The sequence below is a fragment of the Mus caroli genome, unplaced genomic scaffold (assembly GCF_978045245.1).
Source record: "Mus caroli unplaced genomic scaffold, Mus_caroli_1 scaffold_18, whole genome shotgun sequence".
Classification (NCBI taxonomy): Eukaryota; Metazoa; Chordata; class Mammalia; order Rodentia; family Muridae; genus Mus; species Mus caroli.
In genome coordinates this window covers 51,333,295-51,354,391 of record NW_028227273.1, presented here as the reverse complement: position 1 = coordinate 51,354,391, position 21,097 = coordinate 51,333,295, and the positions used below count along the sequence as shown (strand labels likewise).

Below are 21,097 nucleotides of genomic sequence, written 5' to 3'. Positions count from 1 at the left end.
GATTAGCATTATCCTATTTATTTATTTATTTATTTATTTGTTTGTTTGTTTATTTTCAAGACAGGCTTTTTCTGTATAGCCTTGGCTGTCCTCTAACTCACTCTGTAGACCAGGCTGGCCTCAAACTCATAGAGATCCACCTTCCTCTCTCTCCCAAGTGCTGGGGTTAAAGGTGTGCACCACCACTGCCTGGACCACATTAACCCATCTTAGGGGTGCGGAAAATGGTCTTCACAAGCAATAATAAACATGGTAGTACAGGTGATGTTGTGCAACCTGGACTGAAGTTAGCGTCTAACTCCACAGCCAGCATTCCTGCCGCCATGACAATAGGGCTTTTTTCAAAATAGCTTTCCTGAGGACCTGAGAAGTGGCTCGGTCAGTAAAGCACTTACCTTGCAAACATGAGGACCTGCAGACTGACCTTTAGCATCGGTTTGCAAGAAATTGATCCACCAGAAAGCACATAAAAAGCAATGCCAGCTTGCAACCTGAGCGGTGGTGGTAGGGGCGGGTGGAGACAGGTAGTTCCCTGGAGGCTTGCTAGCCAGCTAGTCTAACCTGTGTGGCAAAGCTCTAGGCCAGGGAGGGACCCTGTCTCAAACAGAAAATGGGAGGTACCTAGGAAACAACAGTGGAGATTGTTCCCTAATCTCTACATGTGTGTATATGCATGTACATGCATACCCCCACACACATGCATCTGCACATACCTGTGCACACAAAATGATGATGATGATGGTGGTGGCGGTGGCAGTACAGGTTTACTACATGATTGGCACTACACTTCCCAGATGTGCCATGAAAACTCCAGTCAGTGTTTTTATGTCTAGTTTTAAATAGAGAAGCATTTGTATTTCTTGATTATTTTTCTTAAATGTTCATGTTGCCAGGAGATACAAGTCACTGAAAGCATAAAGATTCAGTAGAACTGTGTGGTAACAGCTGACATCTACGGAGCCTTTATGATATAGTAGGTCACGGGGCTAAATACTTAAACATCCAGGGCAGACAGCTGCTTAAATGATGGTTTGACCTCTGGGGCCATGGTGTCCTGGAATCTAAGGGACCACTCATTCAGAGACAGGCAAGTGACTATGATAAGACAGAGGTGCTCTGTGATGTCCCCTCTCTTCAAAAACTTTCTCTTTTCTGCACACCACCAAATCCCCATGCTCCTCTTGCTTGTGGGAGAAGCTTGGAGTGGAGGGTTTGGAGCCCAGTTTCATTCTTGACCTTGGATAACGCCACTTCATTGGATTGGAGTGAATGCATACTTGAAGATAGGAGCGTTATTGGCTAGTTCTTAAGACCCGTGAAGGGAGTAAAAGAGAAGTCAGTCAAGCTCTCCCAGTGTCCAGGAAGGTGGAGCAGGTCTGCACACAAATTTGAGGAAACAAAGCTAAGACTCCTCTTATTGCCATGATGTCATTTAGGAGCAATGACTTCATTACAATGATGCCTTTTAAGAGCAACGATTTCACTCTGTCTCACTTCTGCTCCCTCCCCCCAGGAACCTACCACTGCATATTTAGATATAAGAATTCATACAGCATTGCCACCAAAGATGTCACTGTTCACCCGCTGCCTCTGGCGTCAGACATCATGATGGACCCTTTGGAAGCCAGTGGTCTGTGTACCAGTTCCCATCAATTCAAATGCTGCGTAGAAGAGGATGCAGGGGAAAAGTATGCTGTGACTTTCCACGTGGACTCCTCATCCTTTCCCGCTGGTAAGAGGCAGGCCGTGCCGCTGCTAGGCCGCATTAGCCCATAGGCGTGAATTTTTACTCTTAAAAATACATATTGAAAAACTTCACGGAGACAGAGGAGCCACACTTGCAGGCACGGGGATGTAATCCTAGATACTCAGGAAGCTGACACAGGTGGCCTGTCTAAGCTATCATAGGGGATTCAAGGACAAGCTGGGTAACTTGGTGAAACCCTGTCTCAAAATAAAAAATGAAAAGAGGCTAAGGATGTAGCTTGGATGCAGAACACTGCCCTGACCAGGGAGGCCCATGGGATCCATTTCAGTACCCAGAGAGGAGGCCAGACCTCTAACCATGACCAATGGAGTTTTGTTTTCCAATCTTCTGTGGGCATGTCACCCTTTGAAAATCCTGTCATTGTGCCAGGGGTGGGATGTGGTGGGGAATGGCTCAGGGACTGTTTAAAATACAAAGACTGGGGCTGGAGAGATGGCTCGGTAGTTAACAGCACTGGCTACTCTGGGATCCTGGAGAGTGTATCAGGAAGAATTCCGCCTGTCTCTCTTATCTTGTTTGGGTATACGGCTGATGATTCACCGGTGTGAACCAGAAGGCTTGGGTGGAGCCCGTACGTTTTCCTCCATCTCCACACCCTCAGTGTGTTCATCCAGATACTCTGATGATACATCTTTCTTTGTTATAACTTGATACAGAATGACCCATTCACCCTTATAAATGCATGACTGCAGCCAGCAAGATGATAAGAAAGAACCAAACAGCACAGAGGGAAAGAAAGTAAGACCCACTCTCTAGCAAGCATGATGCTTCCCGAAGGCATCTGCCATTATCAGCATCCCAGAACCTCTGGTTGAAGGCTCCAGGGTCAGGAAGACCTTGTTCTTTAAAACTTTTCATTCAGTTTATTTATTTTAATTTATGCATGCAAGTGCTTTGCCTGCATGTGTGTGTGTGTGTCACATTCACACAGAGCCTGTGGAAGTCAAAAAGACTGTGTTGAGTTCCCTGGAACTGGAGTTATAGAAGATTATGAGCCCATATGGGTTCTGGGGACCAAACCCAGGTTGTCTGCAAGAGCAGCCAATGCTCTTAACCACGGAGCCATCTCTTCAGCCTTAGCAGCCTTTGTATTTCAAATGGTACCCAAGCCATTCCCCACCACATCCCACCCTGGGCACAATGACAAGATCTTCAAAGAGTGACATGCTCGGTAGCAGACTAGGTCAGAAAAGCAATAATCCTTCAGTCATGGTTGGAAAGAAAATTGGCATGGCATTGAGAGTGGCTTAGAAGTTGGGTGGGGGGTGTGTGCAACCACCATGGCCAACAGAGTAATGGGTGGAGGGAGGCAAGAAGCCCCCAGGTTCAACATGACCCAGCAGCTGCTGTTGCTTCAGACTTCATAAGCCTGATCACAAGTAATTTGTTTTAGGCATATTTAAGCAGAGAACAGTTTGATGAAAGTTTCCCTGGGGATAATTAATTCAGTCTGGTATGCACAATTAAGCAAGTGCATATAAATCTCCTTGAGGAACAAAGTAAGCTAAATAAAGACCAGATGTGACTACATCTTCGTTACGTGCACATGACACCTTCCACAACTATAGGCTCTATACAATGGCTGAGAAAAACAAGCTTATGCTAAGGACTTGGGGGAAAATCTGGTGTAGTCTTGGTCACAGAGCTAGAGCAAAGGTCACCAGGCCATTAACCTCTGTTCCCATCGTTCTGGGCACATAATAGGTTATGCATCCCATCCTTGGAAGGGACAGTTTTGCTTATTTAACACCCCAATTGCTAATAGTACTTATCTGTGAACACAAAGGCCTCCACATTGCCTACAGTTGAAGGCACTTGGAGAGGCTCTTGCAAGGGACCTGGGTTTGGCCTTCAGCATCTTCCTTGGATAACTTACAACCACCTATAACTCCAGTTATAGTGCATCCTGCACACTCTTCTAGCATCTGTGAGATCCTGCATGCACACAACACACATACAGACTACCAGACACATATAAGTTAGAAGTAAATTAATAATAATAAATTTAGACATACATTTTATTGTCTATAAAGACCTATGCTTATCAAAGGCAATGTATATAACACCAAATACCCTAAAAATAAGTAGTATAGATAGAAAGGCAGTGGAAGTTCAAAAACTCAAGACTCCAGTTAGACAGAGACGGCTGTGTGTTACATTATTGGATGATGGAAAATCGCCCCAGATGTTGAAGAATGCCAATATCCCCACATTCTAATTCCAGAATGTGTAAATTGGGTGTTTCTTATATGCCAGATACTCAGCCAAGCACAGGGAGATGTGAAGATAAAGGAGACTGGGGACTTTCTCTGTTGAAGCTTCTGGCTTGGTAGGACAGAATGACCTTAGGGAAGAGAGATGGCTTAACTGTCAAGGGCACATACTGCACCAAATTCAAGTTCAATTCCCAGCACCCATCTTAGATGGTTTCACAAGCACCAGCAATTCCAGCTCCATGGTATCTGCTGCCCTTCTCTGGGCTCTGTTGGTAACTGTACTAACTAGCACATATATAGACACCCATGAGTACACATTATTTTATTAATTTTACATTAATCTTTAAAGTATAAAGTGGTCTATAAAGACATGATTATAAATCACTGCGAGGCAGGGTATGATCGATGTGCAGATCAGGATGTAGACTCAGGCTTGAAACCATGAATGGTCAAGGTGACATTTTGGCCAGCACACTTTCAAAGATGAATTTACCTACTCTGAGAACCAGAGGTTCTTTTCACATAGAAATGTGAAACCATATTGAAATTAAATGTCACAAATTTCCCAGGAGATTTGGGGGCAAGTTCGTTTATATCAGAACATGTTGGCAACCTTTACTTATGTCTTGGCTGTTCATATTGTCGTCTCATAGTCCCAATAATACTATCTTTAGAAAGAGAAGTTATCGGCAAGCAAGCATGCTACAAATACAGTCTCCCAGCGAACTTACCTCGATGTCCCAAAGACATCGCAGTGTTCTGCCACTTCACGAATGCAGCCAACAGCTCAGTCCAGAGCCCATCTATGAAGCTCAAACTTATTCCAAGTAAGTGCATTTAAGTGACCTTCAGGTCATCTAATCATGAGCAGAGACTCATTTATTCATTGATGTCTTCATTTGCATATGAAGGTTTTGGGTGAACCATGGGGAATTAAAAATGAAACAGAGACCATGTTCTCTGGCCTCTAGCCTAGGGGACCAAGAGATTGAAGATGCTGTCCCAGATGCTAGAGTGAACATAAAGATAGAATTAGTATTTATGGCTAGAAAGCTCTACTGCGATAGTGGAGAGAGAGCCTGGCAAATGAAATCATTCTCGGGCCAAGCCCTGAAGGCTAAGTGGGTTGCGAGGCAGACTGGAATGGGCAGTATCTGTGTCTTTCTGAGATTACTTACAGATGACATGAAGAGAATGTGTCCTTACCAGTGCTCTTCCTGAGATAGAGCCATACGGAAAGAAATGGTGGGAAGATCCCCTCCTATCCTCTGTCAACCCTGAGCCAGTGTGACCTGGCCTATTCTCAAGATGAGAGTCATGATCTGTGTGACTGTTTCCACGAGAGTTCATGTGGAAGAACTCTCCCCAGTCACCAGGAAGGCCCGGTGATAAGATGGCTTCCTTGTGACTGGAGCCCCATACACGAAGGTTCTGTAGTTTTCTAACCAGTTATTCAAGCTTACTGAATACTATGTGTACATTCTTGTGAACATTGATAACTGGGGCCTGTCCATCAAAGTAGGAAGGTATCATGTCCTTAAGACCTTTGGTAAGCAGGGTTCTCTCCAGTGCCACCTATTTCCCTACAGAGGACATAACTTTATTCTTCTTTATGGCTGAGAGAATTTCTCAACTGTCCCTTTTATTTCCATGTTCCTGATGCAGGGGAGAATATCACATGCCAGGATCCCATCATCGGCATTGGGGAGCCTGGGAAAGTCATTCAGAAGCTGTGCCAGTTCTCAGGTGTTTACGGAAGCTCTGGACAGACCATCGGCGGGACTGTCACTTACAAATGTGTGGGCTCCCAGTGGAAGGAGGAGTCAAGGGCCTGCATCTCAGCTCCAATCAATGGTTTGCTCCAGGTGGCCAAGGTAAATCTGAAACCTTGGACTCTATATCCTTGGGGAGGCCTATCTCTCTGGCTCAGCAGGATTCTCAGCACTTAGGAGAACTGGCCACGTACCACTCTGAAATGCATGGCCAACATATATTGTACTGGCTACTTTTCCGATTGCTGTGACAAACATCTCTGACAAAAGAAACTTAAAGGATAGAAGAGTTTTGTTCAAGCTCACGGTTGGAGGGTGAAGACCATCATGGCGGGGACGGAAAGGAGGAGGCAGGAGCAGGAGGAGGCTGGTCACATTGCATCTACAGTCAGGAAGCTGAGGGAGATGAAGCTGATGCTCTCTCACATTGACTTTTCAATGCCAGAACCCCAGCCTGTGGAATGGTACCAGCCATATTTAGAGTGGCTCATCCCACTTCAATGAACTCAGCCTAGAAACAACTCCCTCTTCGATATGCCCCAAGTTTGATTCGGTGATGATTCTAAAACTCAGAAAGTTGACAATCAGGATTAATCATTTCAAAAATAAAACCTGAAATTGCTGTAAAACAAAAAAAAAAAAAAAAAAAAACCACTTACATTTGACCATGAAGTCCACAGCAGATGTAGGCATTGAGAATAAAGGAAAACCACAGCTCCCAGATTATTGGAATAATTTCATTTGTTTTTTGCTTTTTTTTTAAAACTAGGCTTTGATCAAGAGCCCCACCCAGGACCAGAAGCTCCCTACATACCTGAGGGACCTTTCTGTTAGTGCTGGGAAGGAAGAACAAGACATCCGCTCATCTCCAGGAAGCCTGGGAGCCATCATCAGCATCCTTGATTTGCTCTCAACGGTTCCCACCCAAGTGAATTCAGAAATGATGAGAGTAAGTGTACTTAAGCCTTGTGGGAGTTTGGGGTCTTGCCTTCTCAAACTTCTGGACTTGTGTGCAGGAAGCATCACTCCTTCCCACATAGACTCGTCTCTCTCAGAATACTCACTTGGATACAAGAATAGTGTAGTGTGCTCTGAAGTGTGCTATGGCTTCCAGGACAGCAGAGGGTTTTTGGATGTCTTTAAAGAGACTGCTTTCATTTCTTCATTCAAACATAATGAATTCTTGCTAGTTTTCTAGAAAAGCTAGTAATTTAGAGGTTACAGCATACGTACAAGGTAAGTATGATGTCACGTTGGCACCTAGGAGGCAGGCCCCTTGGCACACCTGTAAAATACTGGCTTGATTAAAGTCAGCTTCTGAAAAGGTCTGTCAGAGGCTGTCTTCATTAAATTAATTGATTAGGAAGACTCATCTGAATTGTGGACGGCACCATTCCCTAGGCTGGGCATCCTGAGTTATATAAAAGTAGAGGACATGAGCTGAGCACTTGCAGGCATGCCTTTCTTTGTTGCTCTCGGCTCTTGACTGTGGCTGTAACATGACCAGCTCTTAACTTAAGATCCCACCACTGTCTGCTGCCCTGTCATGGTACAATGTGATCTGGAATTGTAGGCCCTTAAATTGTTTTGGTCAGGGTATTTTGTCACAGCCACAGAAAGGAAACCAGGATAAGATTCTCAAAGGTCTTTCATTGAATGTAAACTATGAGATATTTGGGGTGGGGGGAGGCAAAGAGAGATTATAACAGTTCAAATAGAGAGGCATTAATGAAAGGAAACATACAAAGGTAAGTCAGAATAAAATACATAAGGGGTGAGATGGGGCACTCAGAAGCCACAGTCTTTATAAGCCACACTATAGACAACAGATTGGATTTCACTCAAGTCCAGTGATAGCTGAAGTCTTAGGGGAGATCACCCTCCCCAGAAGCTATAGTTTTTGAAGGCCAGTATAGTTTTACCAGAGACAAGCTTGGGATGAAGGGAACAGGGTAAGGGGACAGCATGAATGATTGATGTCAACTCTTCTCACTCCCATCTTTCCATTGCCTGTTCTCCTAGTGGTTAAACCCAACAAGAGACCAACAAGAATGGAGCCTAGTAGCAATACGCAAAGCTTTACATTTGTGAGTGGGGACTGTCCAAGCATGGGTTGGGTTGCTTGGGCAGAAATATACTGTGTCACTATTCTAGAGGTGAATCAAGATGGCTGCAAAGCCCTGCTCCCAGAAAAGGTGCTAGAGAGGATCCTTTCTTCAGTCCTCCCCGCTTCTGGAGACACCAGACATACTTTGGTTTCTGCAGAACCACAGGAATCTCTCTGTCTAAGCCTTTTCCCTGTCTGTATTTTGTAAAGCTATATTGCAGTGGGGAGCTACTCGGATAATTCAGAATAAGTCTGGCCCTATTTCATTTTGTTGATGTGATAAACACCAAGACCAAAAGCAACTAGGGGGAGGAAAGGTTATAGGTTGCAGTCCATCACTGAGGGAAGTCAAGGCAGAAACTTGACACAGAAGCCATAGACGAGAGCTGCTTAGTAGCTCTTGATCTCATGTTTAGCTTGCTTTCCTATATAGCTTAGGACCACCTGCATAGGGAATGGTACTGCCCACAAAGGATGGGGCTCTCCTGTATTCATTGTGGCAAACAAGACAATTTTTCACAAACATGCTCACCTGTCAGTCTGCTCTAGGCAACTCCTCTATCAAGACTTCTTCTTGGGCAACACTTGTGACTCTAGGTTGCATCAAATTGACAGTTAAAGTTAACAAGAATGGGTCCTTAAAGTAATTACATTTGTAAAGACTATCTGTCTGGGTAAGGTCACATTCTCAAGGTTTTGGTATCAGGATGTGTCCAGTTAGATAGAGGTTACCACTCAACCTATTTCATAGGCTTCTTCTTCTACAAGTCAGACAAGGCAAAAATAGGGAGGAAAATATTTTCAAGAGAAGGGAATAAATGAAAAGCATCAGGCCCAGGCGTATGAGAAAGAGAGATTGTTTATCAGACAAAACTGCCCTTGAAACAGTTCCATAGCTTATTTGATGCTCAGGGCTAGAGTTTCTCTTGCTGGTGATATGCCACCTACCAAAAGCCTTCACAGGCTTGAGATTTAAAACAAAGTCAACCACTGGCCTGGGAAGATGTCTGGAAAGTGCTAACCATGAAAGCATGAGAATCAATCTCCAGTACCCATGTAGATAAAAATGGGGGCTGGGCCTGAATACCAGCACTGGGGAAGCACATAGGAGGATACTCTCCTTGGAGTATCCCAGCTAGCCAATCATGCGGCATCAGTGACAGACCCTGTAGACAGTTACTGTGAAAGAGATCCAATGTTAACCTCTGGCCTCTGCACCTCCATGCACACACACACATACACACACACAGACACACCCACTGACACACCTGCATGTGTTTACAAAAATAAGAGCCAAAAATGAGTAAATAAGACCCCTCTCAGGCAGCTAAGGAGGTCTCAGTAGTGTGAGGATAATTCTCACAGTCAATGTTACTGAATACTAAGCAAAGTTCCACAGCCTTATGGTCTCTGCCTCTTTCAAGGTTGGTTGAGAGAAAGCAGGGGAGAGATTTTCTCTGCTTGTGGTGCCTCAGACCATTGCGTCAACCCATATCTGGAGAAATGCTGTTTCGTCTTTTTTATCTTGAAACATGCTGTCATTCTCCAACCCCCTGCCCATGTCACCTACAGGACATCCTTGCTACCGTTAACGTCATCTTAGACAAGTCTGCCTTGAACTCCTGGGAGAAGTTGCTACAGCAACAGAGCAATCAGAGTTCTCAGTTCCTGCACTCCGTGGAAAGGTTTTCCCAAGCCCTCCAGCTGGGAGACAGCACTCCTCCATTCCTCGCCCACCCTAACGTTCAGATGAAGAGCATGGTGATAAAACGTGGCCACCCCCAAATCTACCAACAGCAGTTTATCTTCAAAGACTCTGACCTGTGGGGTGACGTAGCCATTGATGAGTGTCAGCTGGGAAACTTGCAGCCTGATTCATCGATCGTTACTGTGGCTTTCCCAACCCTCAAAGCCATCCTTGCCCAGGATGTACAGAGAAAGACATCCTCCAGCAGCTTAGTAATGACAACCACTGTCAGCCATAACATTGTCAAGCCATTCAGGATTTCTATGACTTTTAAGAACAACCATCGTTCGGGTGGCAAGCCACAGTGTGTCTTCTGGAACTTCAGTCTTGCCAACAATACAGGGGGCTGGGACAGCAGTGGGTGCTCTGTGGAAGACGATGGTAGGGACAATAGGGACACAGTCTTCTGCAAGTGTGACCACCTGACGTCATTCTCCATCCTCATGTCCCCAGACTCCCCAGATCCAGGGTCTCTTTTAAAAATACTTCTGGATATCATTTCTTACATTGGGTTGGGGTTTTCCATAGTCAGCTTAGCTGCCTGTCTAGTTGTGGAAGCCATGGTGTGGAAATCTGTGACCAAGAACCGAACTTCCTATATGCGCCACATCTGCATCGTCAACATCGCCTTTTGCCTTCTGGTTGCTGACATCTGGTTCATTGTGGCTGGCGCGATCCACGACGGTCGCTACCCACTCAACGAAACAGCCTGTGTGGCCGCCACGTTCTTCATTCACTTCTTCTACCTCAGCGTCTTCTTCTGGATGCTAACTCTAGGCCTCATGCTCTTCTATCGGCTGATTTTCATTCTACACGATGCAAGCAAGTCCACTCAGAAAGCCATCGCCTTTTCTCTAGGCTACGGCTGTCCCCTCATTATCTCCTCTATCACAGTGGGGGTTACGCAGCCACAGGAAGTCTACATGAGGAAGAACGCGTGTTGGCTCAACTGGGAGGACACCAGAGCGCTGCTGGCTTTTGCCATCCCCGCGTTGATTATTGTGGTGGTAAATGTGAGCATCACAGTTGTGGTCATCACCAAGATCCTGAGGCCCTCCATTGGGGACAAGCCAGGCAAGCAAGAGAAGAGCAGCCTATTCCAGATCAGCAAGAGTATCGGGGTCCTCACACCACTCTTGGGGCTCACTTGGGGTTTTGGTCTTGCCACAGTGATCCAGGGGAGCAATGCTGTGTTCCACATCATATTTACTCTCCTCAATGCCTTCCAGGTAAGCTCACGGCACTGGGATCTCAGGAAATGCCCATTCTTGTGGGATAAACTAATGATAGAAACCCAAACAAGAGGAGGAATGGGGAAGGGTTTTCATGCACAAGAGACCTAAGCTTCAGAGAACAGTAATTGCAAGCACTCAAAGAGATAAAGGGACAGAGTCCTCTGCTCCCATGGAACCTTGAACCTTTTATCACCTATATTATAATCTGGTTCCAAATGTCCCCATCACACAAGTAGGAGGATAGTCACCATCCTAAACTAGATAAGGCTGTTTACTCAAGATAATCTTGCCCTAGTCTTATCTCTTAAGTATAACACTGCCACTAAATCAAGCCATGGTTCCATTTAGTCTCTGTGAGCATCAACAAATTTTGTGAAGACAGGCTTCCCGTTGGTCACTGTATCTTCCTCTAGTGCCTAATAAAAATCTTGGTCCAAGGTATGTTTTCAAAAAGATAATTGAAGGAAATAGATGCTGGGTACCACATATTTTCTCTGGAAATATATGTTGAAAAAAAATGAATGCCATGTATATGCCAATCTATTTGGTGATGTTCAGGGGAAGGCATTTCTTTGCTCTCTTAGAGTATGTAGTTATTTACAGTGGATGCCAGTTTGTCAGACACGGTATAAAAGAAAGACGAACAACAAGGAAGCATCTTGTTCCTGGATGCTTGTGCCAAAACTGCACTCATCCCACTCCTACCACTGTGTGTTATAAAGTACAGGATTCTTAGCTTTCAAGATATGCTTCCAAGGAGAGAAGCTATTTCCTCCTATGGTTATCTTCACAACATAGAGGGATGGATGAAGAATAATGTGGATTAGAGACATGTATTTAGTAACATAACCTACATGGAAATGCTATTCATGACTGAAGGAAAATAGAAATGACTTCGCTAGCATTGATCATTTAAGACTCCTCAGTGCATAACTGTTGCTTCATGCGACTTCAATGTCTTCTGGACTCGTCACGTCCACTCAGGTGGGGAAAGAGATGGAATCTTAAAACACAGGTCTTGATCCTTTCTGCAGGGGCTCTTCATTTTGCTCTTCGGCTGCCTCTGGGATCAGAAGGTAAGAACGATGATAGTTTTTGTGCTCTGGAAATGTCTGACGTGCCCAGACAAAGTCGAGTGTATTGACCCTGGCTTCTTTCAAACGATGCAGGTGCAGGAAGCTTTGCTGCATAAGTTTTCATTGTCAAGGTGGTCTTCTCAACACTCAAAGGTAAGCTGTGAAGGCCCATCTTGTTTCATAGCCTCATGGAGTCCGCTAATATGATAAAAGGACGTAGACTAACTATTACCTTGGGGTTGTGACCAGGATTCCTTAGCAAAGAAAAAAAGATAAAACGGAGAGAGAAGGGAAGGAGAGGGGAAGGGAGGGGAGGGGAGAAGAGGGGAGGGGAGGGGAAGGAAGGAAGGAAAAATGCAGGGTAGGAAGAAGGAAGGGAGGAAGGAAGAAAGAGGTGAGGAACCAGCAAAGAGAAAGAAAGAGGGGGAAGGAAAAAGGAAGGAAGGGCAGGAGAAAAAGAGGGAGAGAGGCGGGAGAAAGGAAGGATGAAAGAATAGATGGGGAGGGAGTTGGGTAAGTGGGAGGGAGGGAGATCACAACTCATATATATTTGTAAGCTCTGTCTCCAGCCCAGAGCATTCCATACCCTGGCCTTCACTTGATGAGATAGCATTTAAAATACATGAAGGCTACCACTAGACAGCAGCAAGCCAAACCCTAAAAGAGATCAAAATAGCCTTGATCTCTCAGACTTGCTTTGTGATTGTCTTTTCTCCCTCTCGCTTCTAGTCAACATCCATAGGTTCGTCGACACCCGTGTTTTCGATGAGTTCTCCGATATCCCGAAGATTTAATAATCTTTTTGGTAAAACAGGTATGTAGTGACTACTAGATACTCCCGGGTGAAGTAGATCTTACTGATCCTGACCTACTCCTGCCTCCATTCCCCAGTTCATGGCAGGGACCTAAACTACTGTGTTCGTGGTAGATATTGAATACTGGGACTTGCTTATACGTTCACAAGCAACTAGGAGGTTGCTAAAGAGGGACAGCTACTCTAAATGGTCAACTAATGTAAAGTCGCAAAGATGCTAGGAATCTTGATGTGCTCCGGGCATCTGTCTATCAAATATAAACAGTACCTGCAAGTTTCTGGGTTTGTCCACCACAGAATTCTTTTCTGTGTCACACGAAGAATAAACATGGAAAATTTGATTATAGGATTCATCTCAGGCTCATTCTTCCCCCTTATGGAGCATGCTTGTTTTATATTTACAAATTGGGCATACATACATTGGGCAGTATCATGAAGCTTAGATGTTCTACTAGACACTTATAAGTTCTACATGGAAAATAGGAACTAGATAGCATTAATGACTTCAGAACTGGTCTTAGCTACTCAAACTGTAAATCCCAGTCCCAACCACTGCCTCCTACAGCACAGTCCCATAACACTGCCCCTGACAGGACAGTCTCAGTACACCACCCGATAGAGTAGAACTGTCACACTGCCCCTCAACAGGGAATGGCCATCATCCTGCCCCTCCCACAAAAAAATGACTGCCCAAACTCTGCCCTTTTCATTATTTTCAGTGTTTGGCATCAAATCCAGGTTCTCCAGCTTGCTAAGCAAGCAGTCTATCATTGAGCCACCTCCCAGACATCCTTTCATCTCTTTAAAACCAGATAGGTCTCACAAATGCAAACTTAGACTAGTTCACTTCCAGACCCTGGCTACCATGCCCTTGATATCAAATATATCTGAGTCTGAATATTCTGAGAAGTCTGTGGAGACTAAACCTCCACTGGATAGAGTGCTCCCTGCTTCCATTTGGGGGAGCACTCAAGAGACTAGGGATTATCCCTTTTCACTTTGACAGTCACTAAATTGACCTAAATATGAAATGATCGAGTCTTTGGAACATCAAAACTATTGCACTGCATATAGGTATTTAGCACTTCCAATGATGTGTGGAAGCTTTGCGCAGTGGCAGTATCGTAGCCAATGAGGTTGATCTGAGGCGCGATTATTGCTAATTGAAAACTTTTCCCAGTGAAGTGAGAAGTTACAAAATAACCCACCGAATCTAAACTTTGCAAAATATCAGGCTTTTAGAATATGCTCTTTTTTGAGAATGAGCCAGGTCTAAGTTGGGATGTGGGCCTTGTTCCTGGGGTATCAGGGCCTGGGATTCCAGTTCCTGCTGGATACTCTTATGTGGGCCATCAGTACTGCCTTGTTCTGGAGCATTTTTTTTCAGGGGAGGGGGGCTAATTACTGTAACTTTGGTTTATGTTGTCAGCAGCCCCAAAGGTCCCCCAAGGCAATGATGGAAATCTTGTTAGCAGTGGCAGTTCATCACCCCGATGGTAGGGTAGCAGTCATTTCAACCCTTCCCTCTTTATCCTCCTCAAGCACAGTGCACAGTGCCTGCTGTCTGCCCACCTACGGCTGAGCAGTCACGCCAACCTTCCTGCTGTGCTGGTCCTTGGGATTTCTGTCAGTATCTGTCCCTCTTTCTTTGCATCCTGCCTTTTCCTTCCTTATAGTTAATCTTCGCTTTCCTTTTCTTCCTTTTATGAACCTTCCGCTCAATGGTTTGTTCCTTCCTAAGGATGTCCCCAAGTCAAAATAAGCCAGGGGACCAGAAGGTTTTCCTTGTGTAGAAGCCCCCAGGTCCCTGCATGTGGGGGCTTATGGAGAGACTTCCTACACTGAGATCTTGCCGGGTGTGAAAATCTGACTGCTGGTGTGTGGTGTAGTTAGCGCTTGGTGGCTGCTGCGCATGCTCGAGGACAGCACTTCCGTGGTTTGTTCTCCGGCACGTTGGGTTAGGGAAGAGGGCAGGCGTGGGTTGGTTTCCAGGCATGGCTGCTGCGCCAGAGCTCATCTTCGCTCCTTAGATGATGTTTGTCCTTCAAAGTGCCATTGTCTTAGAGGCTGAGATGCTGTTTTGTTTTGGTTTCGTTTGCAGGAACATATAACGTTTCCACCCCAGAGACAACCAGTTCATCCCTGGAAAATTCCTCTAGTGCTTACTCACTGCTCAACTAGGACCAGACAAAGCCAAATCCACAGGACCTCTCCGAAACAGGGTCTGTGGCAAGAAAAGAGACCCATCCAAATCTATGGGTAACATACTCTCTCTGCAGACTTCTGGGAGCAGATGCTGAAGAGACTCTTTCAATAGAGAAGATGCTTTCTTTTGTAAAGACAGACTAAAAGCAAAGGCCATGTTTATTTTTGCTCCCAGCCCTATCCCATGTGTAATGCCAAATATGTATAGTATTTAAAAGAACCCCCCCCCAAGGCTCAACTTTTCTTTATGTATTGTAAAATAGAATTTTGAGGAGATTTTTATACCCCCACCTCCCAAACACACACTCACACTATTGGCTACAAAGATAAGAGTTGATTGAAACAGGAAGTAAAAGGCTAGTATTCAGGAGTTCAGTGACTTCAAGGAAGGAAAGAAAGATGGAGGGAATGAGGGAGAGAAGCAGGAAAGAGGAAAGATGATAGAATGGAAGGAAGGAAGGAAGGAAGGAAGGAAGGAAGGAAGGAAGGAAGGAAGGAAGGAAGGAAAGAAGGAAGGAAGGAAGGATAATGTAGAAAACGTTAGGGAGCACATTTTAAGGTTTCCACAGTTGTGCTCTAATATGGCCACTCATCTGCCACAGCTCTGAGAATGAAAACACATGGCTCAAAAACAAAATGAAATGAAGTCATGGGGGATGTAGTTAGCAAGTTCCTGATCTTTCCCGGATAAAAGCATAAAAGAGAGAGACGGGAAAGTAGAAAAGAAAGTAGGAAGGAAGGGTCGGCACGAGGATGCTTCTGGCTGGATAATAATATTTGCAGGCAATGCACCCAAGGAGACACAGTTCTCATGACAAGGACACGTATGAACCTTTGTATGTCAAGGTCTGAGCAAAGCAGGGTGAACATGCAGAGCACGTATGACAGCCACTCTGTAAGATTCAAGAAAGGCTCATCTCTCATGATCTGTCAGATACGCATTGTATGCTAATTTGTTCAGCATTTTGAAAGCCAGGCATGCATATGTACATATTTTTATCCCATAATTGACAAACTTGATCTACCGCACTGAGCTCAGAGTCCTACGTCTGTCGTACATGTAACAGCTTTAACCGGGTACTCTCTGTGCATTGTAGAATAGATTTAATAATTGTGTAGCATGTACATTTTTATTTTGTCCTCGTGACTTCATTGTGACTGTGGTGATGACAGCCCTTGGTGTGCTGTCTGTATTGCTGTGTTCTATCCCTTCCCAGCCTTCTAAGTTCCTACGCCAATATACATTCAGAGTTTCTATGTCTGATTTGTGTTTCTTGCAGCCACTTGGAAGGAGAAAAAGGACCTGGCTCTTCTGTGTTCCCAGCCACATTTTACTTTGCTAAGCAAATCGCAGATCCCCCATCCCCACCACCAAGAATTAGACTCTGAATTTATGCCTATGTGGTTTTTGTATGTGTGTTTCTCAAATTACAGATATTTACTAAAACTGCATCCATGTTAGAACTCACCATGCTCCATATCCAAGAGCAAGCATGCATCCCACATCAGAGTGTCATCCCAAAGGAACAGTGTCAGTTAATTTCTCATTGCTGTAGTAAGACACATGGATGAAAGCAACGTACAGGAGAAATGGTTTGTTTTGGCTTACCCTTCGGAATATAGCCCATCATGGCGGGGAGAACACGGCTGTAGGAGCATGAGGCCAGCCCATCACACCCACCACCACAGCAGTCTGGAAGTGGGATCAGGGTATGAGAACTCAAAGCCCTCCCACAGTGACATCTTTCCTCTAGCCAGGTTCCACCTCCTAAAAGTTCTATAATCTTCCCAAACAGCACCATCAACTGGGGGCAGAGGGTTCTGGTACATGGACCTATGGGAGACATTTAACATTCAAACAACCACAAGCAGCAGACCCTTTGGACCGACATGCAGCGTTGAGTTTCTATAGAGTGAGAGACTATGTGGGTCCTTCGTCGGGAAAGACAAGATAGAAGAGTCTGAGGTCTGACATCCGTAGTTTTAAGTACTTCCAGTCTCTTAGTTCTAAGCTTGAAGTCTATTTCTGCTTCTCCGTTCTTCATAGCGGAAGGGCAGAGTGGGGCATACAAAGTCCCATCCCTTGGGTTCCGTTTCTGCTCAAGTGCCATCTTCCCACACTTGCGTGAGAAACACCACACGCCTATCCCGATTTAATGGCTCATTATTTAAAGTTCTTACAGGAAAGGAATCCACAGGAAATGTGGATACGATCTCCAGGGAGTCTCCAAAGCAGAGCAGAGTTCAGTAGAGGGAAGACGAGAGGCGTCTAGGATGGGACATCCTTTGGATCAGAATCAGGTGTCAGAGAAAGAATGGCCAGGAAGGTTCAGCCCCTTGAGTTGCACTAAGGAGCATCGAGCCAGAGGGATTTGCAGAGTATAACAAGGCAACATGGACGTCTTGGAAGCTCAGCACCAGGAAAGGCTGGGACCGTTGTGCTCAAGAATGCAAAGATCCAAAGTGCACTAAGCTTTGGCCCACTTCATTGGTGCCTCTTGGGAGCCGTTGGGCTTGACCTTATGAGGAGGTCTTCCACAGTAGCATAATAGTAGGAACTCTGAGCTGAATTACATAGCATGTAGATCTGGCCCTCTGCCTGCTTGCATTCAGAGAGGCACGTCTCCCTTTCACCAATTAGCATGCCTACAAATTCTAATGCACACATGAATTCATACACAGACCTACAGATTGACCAAGGCACACAGGAACATGTGTACGTACGCGCACTCACACACACATATATGTATGTATTCACGCACACACACATACACACACCCAGGCACATATGAACACACATTAACACCCAAATACACAGGCACACACATACAGACGTCATCATGAGAACTGGCACATCTCCTTCCCAGCTGAAAGGCTTTTGGTTTAAAATCCCCATGGAAAGTTTGCTAGTTTGTAAATGCAGGATCCAGGAGCGGGGCAGACATATCCACATCCACTCTAACACGCATATACACAGATGTACTTTGATCTTTCAAGGCACAGCACTTAATTCCAGAAAAGGAGGCTGGAGATGTGGCTCAGTGGTTAAGGATATATACTGTTCTTCCAGAGGAGTCCCTAGCTCGGATTCCAGCACCCACGTTGGGCAGCTCACTACCACCTGTAACTCCAGCTGACAGCAATCTGTTGCTCTCCTTTTGACTTTGAGGGCACATGCATGTACATATCCAGACACATTTACACATACTTAAGGGTTTGAAAATAAATTCCAGAAAAATCTATGTAACAAGACACAGAAGGAGCACTTCATGGTTTTCTGCCCACCACTGTATATGCAACCCCATATTAACATTTCTAAATGAAACCATGAAATAAACATTGCATCCAAAGTTGTAAAAGACAGAAACACATAGGGTCTGTGCATTGCGTGAAAGTTAGAGCCGGTGTCCAGTTCTGCGGCAGCAAGGAGCACTGACTGTGACAGAGAAGGCATGTTTTCTAACCTGAGTGCCAAGTGAGTCATGTTCACTTTGCTAAGAGAGCGCCACCTACTGCCCACATCCCCACATGTCCAGAAATACACCATTAATTCACAGCGGTGTCCTCAGGAAATACTGTAAGCATCACCTACAGAGGAAATGAAGAAGGGAAGTCAGGGCCTTTGTGATTTGTACAGGGCACCTCAGAGACGTCTGTGATGGGCGAAAATACACACAAAGATGAGAGAGAGTACAGCAGCAGCCTTTGTGGAGGGAGGCATGTGGGAATTATTCGCAGGTGAGTGGAGCAGTAAGTCACAGCCAGTTACAAAGAGAAAAAAAATTATGTGGGGTGGTTATTCAGGCAGAAAGTGTTTTATCTGCACCATGTAGAAATGTTGTATATGGGCTTTTGCACCCCAAAGAGGAAGCCAGCAACCCAGGTCAATAGAAGTCTGGTTCCTTGAGAATCCTTGAAGAAGGAGCTTAGAACAGACATCTCTTTCTTACTTATTGTTAAAGACAACAGAAATAGCATTTCTATTGCAACCAGATGCCGTGGGTCTCTAGAATTACGACTCGCGGTTTAAAATCATGTCCTACTAAAATATCAGTGTATTCGTGATGCTTTCTTTCCTCATAATAAAATACCTAATGATTCGCCCAGCTCGCTTTGCATATGGTGTCCATTTGTTGGTCAGGTGCTGCTGCTGTCTCATGACTGCACGAATCAGCCAGAAGGCCTTCAGATTTCCAGAGGATGCCAGAGGCTCATGGCTGAGCTCTGGAGGGTCCCTCAGATTTTGTCGCACCGTCCAGACTCCCAGGAATGTTGTGATGATCCAGCGCCACACAGGTGCTTTAAACAGGGTCCTTGAAGCAAAGGGACCTAAACATCTAGGAAATAAATCAACTCATGTCTGTTCCAACATGTGTGGTTTGGTTGGCTGAACTGAGATTCCCGTGTCCTATATACACAAATGCTTTCTAGCACATTCGCCAAAGCTGAGGTTGGCAAGGCTGCTGCACCTGTGCTTCTGGAGTGGGAAAGGCTACAAGAAGAGGGTAGGTAGGCACAAAGACTGAAGCCCACTCTGAGTAAGACACCTGTATTTGTTTCCGAAGGCCATTTCAGGGACTGGAGAGCCACGAAGGACCTCAGTTGTGGGGTTCTTTCCTCACCGCCAAAATCCGATTTCTGGAACCCGTGACAAAGCTAAAACAGAAGTCACGTGTCCAGCCCCTTCCAGACAGGCTGCTGGGTGAGAAACGGAGACGGAAGCATGTCAGGAGCCTTTTCACAAATGGGACCTGGGCAGGAGCTCCAGGAGCAAGCCAGTTCCCATCGCAGGGCTTTTATTCTTTAATTCCGAGCTCAGTGAAATATGATTGCAACTATTACAGAATAAAATGGACTGCCCCAAGGAATGTAGCAGGGGTTGGGGGAAAGGGATGCGGGGGGAATAAAAGGCAAAAGGAACCGATTGGGCAAGGTCTGGGAAGACTGCTATCACGCCCCAGTTCCGGCAGCACTGGACAATAGAATTCAAGAATGTCTTCCTGCTTAGCCTCCTTGGGAGCGATTTTGATCAGTGTCCCGTCCTGCCATTCAGCACCTCCCTCCCCCCTCCCTCCTACCCCCTTGATTAACTGAGGAAAATTATTACATCCATTTGCTGTTTTTTTTTTTTTTTCCTGGAACCGTGTGATTTTTCCCCATGCCCCAGAGCCTCTTCACAGCTGTCTGAATCAGCTTCCTCTCTCACATCTCCAGCTGGGCTAATAAGTGACAGCTGGCCTCAATCCTGTGAACCCTGGCCCGCCCTGTTTGGTTCTCCTGAAGCTTGGTCGCCACCTGGTGGACATTACATCACTGTGTGTTGTCCACCAGAGACCCTCAGCCTCGGACTCCACAAGGCTGCCAGTTAGAACCACAAAAGAGGCACGTCCTCTAATGTCCACCAGGTGGCGACCAAGCATTTGCAGTCAGGAGGGTATGTATATGTAAATATACATACATGTGTGTGTATATATGTGTGTGTATGATATTTCATATATGTAACATATATAACATATACATATAGGTGTGTGTATATATATATATATATATATATATATATATATATATACACTCATACATACATACATATATCTTCTCTTTTCACTAACAAAAGCTTATTCATGTGACCAATCAAATCTAGAGGCAGGCCCAGAAACAGTGACCCACTCTACCCTGTCCCCACCTGCACACATGCCATCACCACCACCCCACATTTTCAAACAGGCTTCTGGAAGGTGCTTAAGGAAGAAGAATGGGCAGGGGCCTTCCACGTTTCATAAGAACACTTTCTCCATGAGTGAAGCTGCAAAAGACAAATTGAATTCTCCTATTCCATGTTCTACCTCACCCATGGAGGAAGAGTTCTCCTATTCCATGTTCTACCCATGGAGGAAGAGTTTTATTCAGCCACAAAGAAAAGTATAATTATGTCATTTGGAGGAAAATGGATGTAACTGGAGATGGTTGTGCTATGAAATGTAAGTCTGATCCAGGAAGACAAACATCTCCTAGATTTAACACACACACACCACACACTACACACACATGACCATATACCCACACACTACAACACACACAACACACACACATACATACACCACAACATATATACATACACCACAACACACACACATACATACACCACAACATATATACA

At 45.1% G+C, this 21,097-nt stretch overlaps 1 protein-coding gene and 1 non-coding gene across 6 annotated transcripts in view; both read left to right on the top strand.

Moving 5' to 3' along the window:
* Adgrf5 (adhesion G protein-coupled receptor F5) overlaps positions 1 to 16,392 on the top strand; it is a 93,609-nt gene extending 77,217 nt beyond the window's left edge. For 4 of the 5 annotated variants that reach the window (XM_029471063.2, XM_029471064.2, XM_029471062.2 and 1 more), the window contains 9 exons: positions 1,514 to 1,732; positions 4,659 to 4,811; positions 5,650 to 5,858; positions 6,526 to 6,705; positions 9,436 to 10,839; positions 11,880 to 11,921; positions 12,015 to 12,074; positions 12,651 to 12,735; positions 14,837 to 16,392. In XM_029471063.2, the coding sequence (XP_029326923.1) occupies positions 1,514 to 1,732; positions 4,659 to 4,811; positions 5,650 to 5,858; positions 6,526 to 6,705; positions 9,436 to 10,839; positions 11,880 to 11,921; positions 12,015 to 12,074; positions 12,651 to 12,735; positions 14,837 to 14,916 (2,432 nt within the window). In that variant the 3' untranslated portion in view covers positions 14,917 to 16,392. Of the gene's footprint in view, positions 1 to 1,513; positions 1,733 to 4,658; positions 4,812 to 5,649; positions 5,859 to 6,525; positions 6,706 to 9,435; positions 10,840 to 11,879; positions 11,922 to 12,014; positions 12,075 to 12,650; positions 12,736 to 14,164; positions 14,232 to 14,836 lie in introns of all 5 variants that reach the window. The other variant, XM_085833138.1, reaches the window with a different exon arrangement.
* On the top strand, positions 13,838 to 13,982 carry LOC115029805 (U4 spliceosomal RNA). Its single transcript, XR_003835364.1, has one exon. It is a non-coding gene; the product is annotated as a U4 spliceosomal RNA (small nuclear RNA).
* Positions 16,393 to 21,097: the final 4,705 nt, after the last annotated feature.